Genomic DNA, 12,320 nt, shown 5'->3' with positions numbered 1-12,320 from the left:
GTGACACGTGTATTATGCTTACAGAGTTTTATTCAAGATTTTTTGTTTTACTGTTATTTTAAAATTATATTGTTAAGTAAAAGTAGTAGAATATGTGACAAGTTAGAAAAAATGTTACAGTTGTTGAAACTGGCTCTTGAATACATTAAAGATAGTGGTTTGTAATATCTCTCTACTTTTGAATATATTTGAAAATTTTCTTCATAAATTTCTTAAATACTGTCTTGCTTAGCTAATATTGTTATAACTGTATTCATATTTGATTTTTAACAGAGTAAAGACAAGATTGCATCATACAGTAAAACTCCAAAAATTGACCGAAGTGATGTGGGCAAGGAGATGAAAGAGAAATCGTCCATGAAACGTAAACTTCCTTTTACCATTAGCCCATCAAGAAATGAAGAACGAGATTCAGACACAGGTAGAATAATTTGTTCTCTGATAAAATCTTAATCATTCTTTTACTATGATTTGCTTCATATCATTCCTCTTGCACCCCATTTTTATAGAGAAATATTTGTATTTTGGTATTTCAGATATATCATTTTGGGGCAGAAATTCATTGTTTCTCACTCAAACACGATTTCTAATCAGATAAAAACAATTTGCTTCTTTCCTTACTCTAAGGTTTATTACAAATATCTTACCATTTTCAGAACTTAATTTCTTGGATAGCATTTCAATGATGAAAATTTACTCTGATATACAGCATAGGATATGTTACAGTTGAGAAAAATGTGAGTTTTTGTGGACACAGTAGTGAACCCAACAAAGAAAACATTTAGGCATTTTAGATTCAGAAATGAATCAGAAATATGCCCTCCCCCACCCTGAAAAAAAAAAAAGATTGAGGTTTATTGCCTAAGCCCATTCATGGTACTTTTTTTCTTCAAAACTCTTATACGTCAGAAATGGTCCTTGACATCTGTCAGTCCCGGTTGTTCATAATAGATCAGAAGTAACTTGTTACCACAATCTAATAAACTATTAGATTTTGTTAGCTCTGAACTGATCATTTCTTGAAACTAATATAAACTTGACTGTTATGTGTTTATCATAATTATTTTATCCCTTGCATGAAATATTAATAATGAACTGTTCTTAACGTTTCAGCTTCACTCACAGAGTTACTGTCCCATTCTGAGTTTATGTAATATCTTTCTGGCCATCTTAATCATCACTTTAGAAATAATCTTGACTGTGGAATCTGAACATACTTGAAATGCCCTGTGCTAAGATAGCTTTAGAAAGTACTTAAATTTTTTCATATGTTTTTAGTAGGTAGGTCTCGTTTTGTGTATTTATTTTGCTGTCTGTCTTAGCTTGAATTAGAAGTTGTTCTTAAACATGACATTTTTAAGCCTTGAAAATTGTGGGGTGTTTTTTTGCAGTGATGAAGAAATTTTGTGCTTTGTTCATGTTCTTAAATTTTTTAAAAATATTTATTTATTTTGAGAGAGAGAGCAAGTGCATGAGCAGGGGAAGGGCAGAGAGAAAGGGTGAGAGCGAATCCCAAGCAAGCCCCGCACTAATGGAGCCTCTGCCTCTCTCTCCAAATAAATAAACATTAAAAAAATTTTTTAATAAAAAATATCAATAGTAATCAAAGAAATACAATATAGAACAGTTGACAAAATCGTTGGCCTAAATTGTACCAGGTGGTCACTGGCCAGAAATAGGAACTTGCTTTAGTTGGTCTAAATTAAAAGAATATATTGTTGGAGGTAAATATGAAAACATTTATCCAAAACTAAAAGGTTGTTAACATTTGACTTATTCTTTAATTTGGAATTTATATAAGTAATTATTGATGATAGTGAAAATTATCTTAAGGTATGTGTATCTCTACTTAACTTAGAAGAGCAAAAATAACCCCAGGAAAATGTTAAGTTGTAGAGAATTTGTTCAATTTTGGTAAATCCAATGAAGCAATATGATTTTTACTCTTAAAAATAACATTGTGGAAGAATACATGAAGTAAAAAGATGCTCATAGCATTCAAATTTTAAAAATAGGTTATGAAATAATATGTACTGTTTGCATTAAAAGCCACATTGTGTATATTTATATTTGTATGTATGTGCACACAGGGCATATATTAACACACGTTTTGAAAGATAAAATTGTTTAAATATAAAAGACTGTTTAGTTGTAGAACTAAGCCAAACCTAGCTACTGTATTATGGGCCCAGAACAGAAATGTAAATATTTTAACCCTGACTTAGGTTAAATAAAAGAGTGGGGATAATAATAAAAGATTGGGAATAAGGACAGAATGTTAATAATGTTACTTAGCTCATCTCTTAATGCAAAGGAATAACTGATATTGTCTACAACTGAAATACATAGTTTTTAAAAATATTTACTTCAACTTTTTAATCTTTATTTAAAATTCTTTCATATATGTTTACATATAATGTATTTATATTTTAGTGTATGATCTCTCTTGTAGAAAAGAAGCAGTTCCTTGAGTTTTTCCTCTTCTTCTTCTTCTTCTTTTTTTTTTTTTTTTTTTTTCTTTAAGCTCTGAACCCAGTGTGGCGCTTGAACTCATGACCCTGAGGTCAAGAGTAGCCAGCCAGGAACCCTAGTTCCTCTTCTTTTTATGTTGGATTAAAATAAAATCTTTCAGCTTTTTATTTTAAAATAGTAACGTATATGTGATATTTTTGTTTGTATGTAAATTAACACACACACATACACCCCAGTTCCTTTCTCTTTATATATATTTAGAGAGATGCTTGGAATGATGGCTACTAAATGTTAACATTCTGTTTCCAAGATTTTGAATGACTTTTTACTTTCTTTGTTTTTTGTAGGACTTGAATTTTTAAAATAATGAGCATAATTATTTCTGTAAAACAGTTTCTTAAAAATTTTTTTTTAAGTTTATTTATTTTGAGACTTCTGCGCATGCATGTGTATGCACATGCGAGCGAGTGGAAGAAGGGAGAGAGAATTCCAAGCAGGCTCTGCAGGTCAGTGCAGAGCTCAAAGTGGGGCTCGAGCTCATGAACCATGAGATCATGACCTGACCCAAAGTCAGACGCTTAACCAAGTAAGCCACCCAGGCACCCCAATTACTTTTTTAAATAGATATTCATACTTTTCAAGGAAGACTCAGTGATCTGCCAAATCAGAGATACTGCTATCAACTGGATGAATCATTCTTAGTCTTCATTTTGAGATACCCTAGTGTGTCTTAAGCTTTATAACTCTGAATTATTTAATATTTATTAATTTTTTAAAAGATAACACTTTTAAAAAGTAATTGCTTAACTAGACAAAATTTGGGGGAACGTTACAGCGTAATTTGAAGTCATGCTAGTGGGTCCTTACAGATGTGTCATAATACTATTTATTTCAGCAAATTTCCAGTATATCTGCTTATATCATTTCAGTATCCCACATTGTCCTATCCTATTAGAGAATTCCCATAAATTTTGTCTCATGAAATGTTAGGAGATGAATATATAGAGTGACAAGAAGACAAATTATTCCTTATACCTATAGCTTGCTTTGTCACTTATTTTTAGCTTTTATTTTCAGTCTCTCCTTGTCTAGAATCCTGGCAGGATAAGTTAATTGTAGTTACAGTAGAGGTAAATCATAGCATAGTGTTTATTATCAGAGGCTTTGGAGTCTGACAGATCAGTGTTGTGTCCCTACTCAGCTCCCTACTTGTCCTGGCCAAAAAAAATTTGAGGCCTTTATAACTCCCAATTTTCTCATCTGTAAAAAAGTACATGTAATGCCAGCTTCAGAGAATTGTAATCTTTCATTGACATAGTGTGTAAAATCAGTTTATGTATGTTAATTAAAACAAAACCGACAAACACTGGCTTAAAATAGATTGAGATTTTTTTTCATCTACTGTAATAAGTCCAGGAGGTATCAGTAGTCTAGGGTTGTTACAGTAGTTCAGTAACGCCATCAGGGACTGGGATGTTTTCATCATTCTGTGCTCACCCTTAAGTCATACGTGGGCTTTGTCCTTAAGCATTTTGTTGTAAACTCACAGAATATCTTCTGCCTCCTCCTGGCAGAAAGTACGAGAGGGAGGACCCAACGACAAAGTATCTTTTTTCCAGTGAGTCTTTGCCTTTTTATTGATGAAACAATCTCCCTAGAAACTTCTGCCTGCATCTCATTGGTTAGTCTGCCTTAGTTACAAGGGAGTCTGGAAAGTTAACTACTTTCAGTTGGCTGTATTGTCACCCTAATCAAAACTGGTGTCCTTTTGTTAAGAAGGGGAAAATGAATATTGGGTAGGCATCTTTCAACACTGACACTGTATATAGGTTTTAGTATAGTAATTAATAACTAAAAACTGTTATCTCAAATAGTTATTTTTTGTACCTAAGTGAACTTTATTAGTTTATTAGTGACTGCACTATCAGTCAAAAAATCATACTTCTTTGTTTTCCTAGTCTAATGGCATCCAAGGGAAAGCCACAATCCCTTGACATGAAAATACTAATAAACAGCTGTCTTGAGAGTACACATGAGAGGTCTCTTGTTGGCCTTCAAACTAAACATGCAGTTATTTTGTTACGATTAATGTCACCATGAGCATCTTTGCATATTGTATTTTTATTATACCCTGAATTCTTTCTTACACATTCCCAGGAGTAGGGTTACAGGATTAAGGATTAAATACTTCTGTGATGTTTCTCCTAAATAATTATACCTAGTTACAAAGCCACCAGCAGTATATGAATGTTCTTTAACCTCAAATAACATTGGGGTACGTTTTTCTTTAGGTTTGATAGATCTAATGTCCTATAGAAGTAAATCAGTGGTACTACATTATATTTAGTTTGTATGTTTAAATAAGTAGAAAGATACCGTGTCCTTCACTTTTTAAAAATCTTTGTTTTCATTATTTATTTACTAATTTTTTTCTTTTGGCATATGTAGATAATGCAGCATGAGAAAATCCAAAGAGACACAGTATGACCTCTTCCCAAAGTCCATGGTGGCAGTTGTGAAGCATGTTCAGATGTTTTAAACTAAATCTTCTCTGCCAGCCAGCCTTAGAAGTTCTATTTTCCTGATGCCGTTGAAGGATTTACCCTGTTTAATATGACTCAAGCAAATTTGGAGAGAGGAACTTTTTAAAAAAGAAAACAAAAAGAATTTTTCTGGTAACAACGTTAGAGTAGCTGATAAAATCAGTGCTTTGCCTAATAAGGATGATCACCTTTTGATGATTTTCATGGATATTATTTATTACAGATTTTCTTTTGTCCCTCCCCCATCTTTGAAACTTTTACTTTAAAAATTTTCAAACATATAGTGCAAACCTTTTTAGTCATTCTTGGTTTTTTCTCTTATTCTCTTGCAACCCGAAACAGAATATTAACTAAAAAGATGGCTTTTAAAATACAACTATTGTTTGTCTTACCTTGCTTACAGAGAACATATCAGGGAGGGATAATTACTCTGCTTGGCACTCAGTGTTCTACAGAAACCTCCTAGGTAACCCTAGTCTCAGTATAGCACAGAAGTGGGTGAGTCAAGGGACAAGATATGGAAGCTCTTAAAAATTCAGCTCCTGAATTAAATCCTTATAGAATACACATTTAGATGCACCAAATATAAACATACTTATTTGAGTAAAAGCCAAAGGGTGTGTGGAGTCAGGGTGGATTAATTTATTGCCAAAGGTAGATTTCAGTAAACTTCTGCCACTTCCTTATATTAATGAATATAATTGAAATTTTAGTTTATTCACTATGCTTTAATCTGTTGCAAAAATATGATCTGCTTTTAGTAATTCATTTAATTCAACTTGTTGGCACAACTTATCGGTTCCTGCTTTTTCTTTTCTTTGCAGTATATGGAGCCCATTTTTGCTTGTCTTTAAATGGCATGTCAGATATTCTTCATGGAATTTTTCTAGTTGCTAACTTTATATGTTCAGTTTAGAAATATAAGTCTTCATTAAAAACTTGTCATTGAATCCATTTACCCACTTAGTTTAGAATTGGTCTAAATGTTATTTTATCAGTTATTTTCCTTTCAGTTGAGTGAGCCTTCCTCAACACTAAACTTTTTGGCTTATCTTTAAAAGTTTCAAATACTATGTTTTACTTGTTCTCTAAATTGGTTTCTTTTTTTTTTTTTTACCCCAACACTTGCTTCTTTATACCTAACTGAACTCATGAATAATAATAATGATTCTGGAAAGAAAAGTGTATGTCAATAAATTGAGTATATGAAGATCAAAATAATATTGTGAGTTAAAATGGCATGTTGTTTATAAGTAAAAATATCTGCTCTGGCCATATTGCCAAAAGTCAGTTGGTGATATTTCTACTTGTCATGAATTGCTAGGCCGAATTCCATATTCTTATCTTAGCTGATAAACGTTGTTTTGATTTTAGGCTGCTTTCTTTCTAAGACGTCTTATATAGTGGGCAGTGTAGTAATTCATACCATTTGAAATGCGTATAATTTATAGAAAAGTCTGTGGTCTAGAATGATACTGCAGTCCATAGTGTTCCATTGTTTTCTGAGTAGTTTGGCATTCATAGAACAAAAAGGATTATTGAGGTCCTTTATTCAAGTTTTCTAAAGACAAATTCTAAACAGAAAGACAGTGATAGAGGACTGCCTCTTTTATCATTATTCAGAGATTGGAAAAAATAAAGCTTCAAAGGAGATCTCTTTCAATAAATAGCATCAGTAGTATCTATTACTGCAAACTGCATGGTTGTCTTTCTCAGCTTTAAGAGTCCAATTGAAAAAAACTGAAGTCTTGGCCAAATTGAAATCTTCAGCCAAACCTGTGTTTTAAATGTGCTTTTGGCTTTACCTTAAAAATAATCTTTTGGAAAAACAGTGATAGATCATTGACTAAACTAGTGGTCTTTTGAAAAATGTTGGTTTGTTGAATTCTGCATTTCCCTTCGTGTGCTTTTTTTCTTTTCTTCTGTCTCTTCTTATTCTGTAGATTCAGATCCAGGACATACAAGTGAAAATTGGGGGGAGAGACTTATATCTTCTTACAGGACATACTCAGGTAATTAGATTATCAGGGGCACCTGTTTAGCCAGTGGTTTCTGTCACATTTACAAGTAATTGTTGTACTATAAATAACTTCCTTTCAAACCAGTATATAAGTATCGTTGGTTGAAAAGTGAACTACATGAGTGACACTGAATTTTCCAGTTTTTGTTTGAGGTGTCTGGTGCATCATATCCAACATGTGCTATTTATGAACATTTTAAGCAGGACTACTATGTACCACTACTCAGTAGTTGCACAGCACAACATGGGGCTACCGTTCACATAGAAACCAGTATAAAATTCAGCCCCTTGGAGTTGTGCAGTGCAGCAGTTCCTATGGGAAGATGCTCAAGGTCCTTGGTCTCTTTTGCTCTATACTCTTTATAAGATATACACCATATGTACTGGTTTTCATAGTGTCATCTTACTATTTAATCATGCATTGTTTTTTAAAAAAAAATTTTTTTTTAGTTTTTGGTTGAACTGTCTTTAGCCTATTGACTTTGCTGCCCATGTTGAATTTAACAGTGGATTAAAACAACAGCTTTCCTGGAGAAATGCCATTACCATGAACTGTGTTGGAACTGCTTTATTTGGCTATGGCACCAGGTTAGGCTTCATAATTGCTCCAGATAGAAGAATAGAGGAGAATGTATAAGTGCTATCTTATGTGAAAACTAACTAGTTAAGTGTTTTGATTGTCCTTTTTTTTTTTAATGGGCTTATATTTTTATCTCTTAATTTTTTTATAATATAAAATATTGTTTAGTCCCTGGGTGTCCAAGTGTCCAGTTTTCAGCATATGACATTTAGCTAATAAAAGCTGAAATAAACCTTCTGTTTCTGGTATATTTTATATTTTATAAATTTGTGAGGGAGGTGTAGAGCCAAATATTACTCTTAAAATTATCCTGAAGGGTACTAACTGAGCTGATAAGTTAGTACTTGATTATCAAAATTCGGGGGTAAAGGACATGTTTACAATCAGCATTAAATTTAAAAAGCCCACGCTTGCTGTGGAGTTGGGTATACATTTCTAAAACAGGACTCCTCAGGGCCTGGGTATACCTGAAAGAGGTATATGGGATGAAACTATCCATGATCTGAGTAGTATTGCTGGAAATCAAAAGATAATAAGCACCTACATTTTAGAAATTCTTGTAGATGCTTTAGAACCAGAGAGCAATGGCAACATTTTTTTCTCAGACTTGAAGTGCATTCCAAATGTGATTGATTTAGTTATATTCATCTGAATTAATGGAGTTGCAGCTCCATTGCTCCATTCCTTCCCCAGTGACTGCTTTGTGGGGAAGTATCATATTCTTTAGTTTTTGAGAGGCTGGTTGGTTTATGAGCCAGTTCCCCAAGAAAGAAATTTGTTTCTTCTTCTTGATATACCCTACACTTAATTGGGATGTGACTGTATTGAGCTTTTTGTTTATTCTGACAAGTCCTGAAAAGAAAGCATTCATTTTTGAGATTATAAGACTGAGACATCTCTGTATTTCTAAAGATCTTCTGAACCTTGAAATAAAGAATGTTGGATTGTGGGTAATCTATTTCTCTGTTTTTCTTTAGTCTTAAGTAAATCACTTGGATTTTTTTTTAAAAATCTCTAGAGTGGTCGAGTGGAATTTCAGTTCTAGAGGAGACTGTGCTAAATGAGCACGTGTCAGTATTCCTCTGTGTAAATTTTAAAATTCTGACCCATTTTTTGGACAAATAGTTCAGTTGTCAAACTTGAGAAGTACCTAACTTTCTCAAATACACGTGATCATTTTTTACTTATGACCGGTCAGGAAATAAGTTCTTCACAGTATAGATCCCACATAGTCAAAAGTTTTGTTGAATGCTTTACACTTGAGAAAGCACACTTTGGGACATACTAATCTAACACAATTTTGAAGAATGGTATTAATCTAGCTATCTTACACCCAGCATCTGTTTACTTACCTTCTTTTCCTATCTTATGTAAAGCATGAACTCAGACAAATGACTAAGGTAAACTCAATTAAAGAAAAACAGAGTTCAGATTGGATGCTAGTATTTAATTTGAATTTTTGCTTAATGTATCGCTTGAGAGCATATTCTTTTTAAAACATTGCATGAAATGTAATGAGAAGCAGAAAATTCATTGTTTTGTAAATGAGAAAGTACGAAAATTTCCCCAAAATTTAAGAAAATATTTTAAAGAAAGATTCTCTGTACATTTTCTTCATTTTGTTTCCTCCAATTACTAGATGTCACTTCTTTTTAAAAAAAACTTTTCTCCTTTTTATAAAATTTTACAGTATTAAATATTTTAATTTTAGAAAAGTACATTCGTTATATTTAAAGATTTGTTATTTAGGCAGAAAATCATTAAAACAATAATTATGGTTCCTCATTAAATATGAGAGAACAGAAGCATACAGAATATTATTAGAAGAAAGTATATGTTTTGGAAAAAAAATGGGCTTCTCTTAAAAACCTGTAAGGGCTTTATAATAAATTTAGTAAGTTAGATGAGACACTGTGCTGAAACTGGATTTATACTAAAGTGGACCATTAATAATAAAATAAGAAACAGGAAAATAAACAATATTTAGAACTATTAATAAAGGCTGACTTAAGTAAATCTTGAAGTTTTTTGTTTTTGTTATGTAAAATTAAGTATCAACACGATGGACATTTTAGGAGCTATTGAATTTTGAGTGATTTCTGGGCAGCAGAGTTTAAATGTTCTGATCTCTTAATTTTTCTAGGCCATTAGGATGCCAACCATTGTATCCTAATTAAATAAGTGGCTCGCTGCAAGAATTACTACTTTTAAGTTCTTATGCCTTAAATGATTATATATTTAACAATATTTAAATAATATCAAATTATAACTAGTTTCTTGAAACTTGCTAGATTAATAAATGCTTATCACCTGGAATAGTCTATCTGTTGGCCACATCTGCCTAGGGAAAAAAAAATGCAATATTTACTACTAAACCTTCCCTTCTTCCATTTTTGCTGTGTTCTATGTTTATTTTTGAAATTTACTTATTTATCTTTGTTAGTCCACCTTTGCAGGGACCCTCAATCCCCGATCAATAATTCTCAGATAATTTGTATAGGATTTCCCAAGAAATAAGATGCCTAGACACTTAATAAGCAGACATTAACTCACACCTGAATTATCTCCCAGAGAAGTCCTAGAACAGCTATCTGTATCTCTCGGACTTACAGAATCCAGTTCCACCTGAAGTTCCTGGCACTTGATGGGGAATGCTGGCTGCATTGCCAAAGGATTTCCCAAGTAGCTCAACCTGAGAACTGGCTTTATGATGGATCAAATCTCTTTGAAAAAAATGCTTAGACATTTTGGATCTTTGCACAATCTCTGTTAACCACCCCCACATACCCACACACATGCAGAATCTTTAATTTGCTCATTTTTAACTTTGATCAGGATCATTCCATGTTCAGCTATCCTGTGTCTGGGATAAGGTGATCTGATGCTGTTTTTCAGTAATTACTTCGTGTGATGAGACTTGTCTTAAATACTTATCTCATTAGATTATGCAAATCATCAGTGGAATTAGGGAAGTAATTTGAAGGAACATTGCTAATAAGGACAGCAGTAATTAAGAAGAATAAAACTATAATGAATGAAGAGAAGCTTCAAAGATGTGATACTAAGGAATGTTTGAAGTGTTGTTGAGGAAGTTTAATTTTAAAAGAACAAATTGTTAAAATACAAATTATACTAGGAATAAATTTCCAAATCTTAATTTTCAGAAAACAGAATTAATATATATTTTTTCAAAGCATTCAGGAGGAAAATTGCTCATATAATACAATAAAAGTCTAGTGTTCTTTTGTTAGCCTATTACTAGTTTATGTTTCTCAAATACATGTATAGCATCTGTTTTTTAAAAGTTTTCTTATGTTTTGCTTTTCAGTACTTGCATTTGTTTCAGATTCTTACATATTTGTTAATAATTCCAGAGAAAGAAGGTCCAGAAAAGAAGAAAACAAAAAAGGAAGCTGGAAATAAGAAGTCCACGCCAGTTAGCATTCTTTTTGGTTATCCACTCTCTGAGCGGAAGCAGATGGCACTCCTTATGCAGATGACAGCAAGAGACAACAGTCCAGGTGACACCATCATTGAGTACATGTGTATTCTTAGTTTGCCTCAGATTCCACCCGTGTCTTAACAATTACTTTAAATTTTTATTTTTCTTGTATTTAATAAAAATTTCTTATAAGTTTGGGGGCACCTGGGTGGCTCCGTTGGTTAAGCGTCTGACTCCAGCTTGGGTCATGGTCTCCCGGTTTGGGAGTTTGAGCTCTGCGTCGGGCTCCATGCTGACAACTCAGAGCCTGGAGCCTGCTTCAGATTCTGTGTCTCCCTCTCTCTCCGCCCCTCCCCCTCACACATGTGTACACGCTTGCTTTCAAAAATATTTTTAAAATTTAAAAACTTCTTGTAAGTGTAATTTTACGTTTATTTGGGTGATAATTGTTTATTGTCTGTATCCTCCACCAGATGAGAATCTATACAGGAGCGGGGGATCTTTGCACTTAGTGGATATTCAGTAAATATTTGTCAGCTAAATTGGGTAATTTAGAAATGGTCATTCCAAAAAAAAAAAAAAGAGTCCATTGCTGCACTGTGTGCTTTCACCTTACTGAAGCATCTTTACTCTAGTTTCTATAAAGCTGCTTCTAGGTTTATAGTTTACTTTTCAGTTGCAAGCACCCTGCCGATAAACTGGTAATCTTATCACATTAGTACTTTTGTTTATTTATTTATTTTTTTAATATGAAATTTATTGTCAGATTGGTTTCCATACAACACCCAGTGCTCATCCCAACAGGTGCCCTCCTCAGTACCCATCACCAGTACTTTTAGAAGCCATAATGTAATCCATGCTTTATTGTTTGAGATCTAAATTATTTTAAAAGGGAAAATATTTGTGATATGCTATGTAAATTTATTTCGTATTTCATTTCACACTTCTGATTAATGTGTTGTACTGCGTGTATGTGTGTGGGTGGGGAAGAGTTGTTTCTATACTGTGCCCTCCAAAAATAATTAGGATGGGTTACCAACAGAACCAGAACAAGGGAACTACCCAACTCACTAATTTTTTAAAAGCTATAAAAAGCTAGGTAAAATCCAGATAGCTGGGCAGAGATGATAATTACTATTGACCATTGAATGCATTCTGGCAACCAACGACACAAAATTTTAAGTTGTATAGTTCTTATTGACTAATAAAGTAAATCAGTTTTGTCTAGAGAAAAAAAATTTCTTTGGGCTCTGAATTCAAGGC

General features: G+C 32.9%; 1 protein-coding gene across 4 annotated transcripts in view; it reads left to right on the top strand.

Annotated features, from left to right (window-relative positions):
• The window catches only part of ANKRD12 (ankyrin repeat domain 12), a 125,882-nt gene that overhangs the window by 46,200 nt on the left and 67,362 nt on the right, over nucleotides 1-12,320 (top strand). For 3 of the 4 annotated variants that reach the window (XM_019418461.2, XM_019418462.2, XM_053902394.1), the window contains exons 3-5: nucleotides 274-421; nucleotides 6,959-7,027; nucleotides 10,990-11,136. In XM_019418461.2, coding sequence (XP_019274006.2) covers nucleotides 274-421; nucleotides 6,959-7,027; nucleotides 10,990-11,136 — 364 coding nt within the window. The remainder of the gene's footprint in view (nucleotides 1-273; nucleotides 422-6,958; nucleotides 7,028-10,989; nucleotides 11,137-12,320) is intronic. The other variant, XM_019418463.2, reaches the window with a different exon arrangement.

This window comes from Panthera pardus, unplaced genomic scaffold (assembly GCF_024362965.1).
Source record: "Panthera pardus isolate Hobbes unplaced genomic scaffold, ASM2436296v1 HiC_scaffold_15, whole genome shotgun sequence".
Lineage (NCBI taxonomy): Eukaryota > Metazoa > Chordata > Mammalia > Carnivora > Felidae > Panthera > Panthera pardus.
Note: the sequence above shows the minus strand (reverse complement) of the source record. Positions and strands in the feature narration are given on the sequence as shown.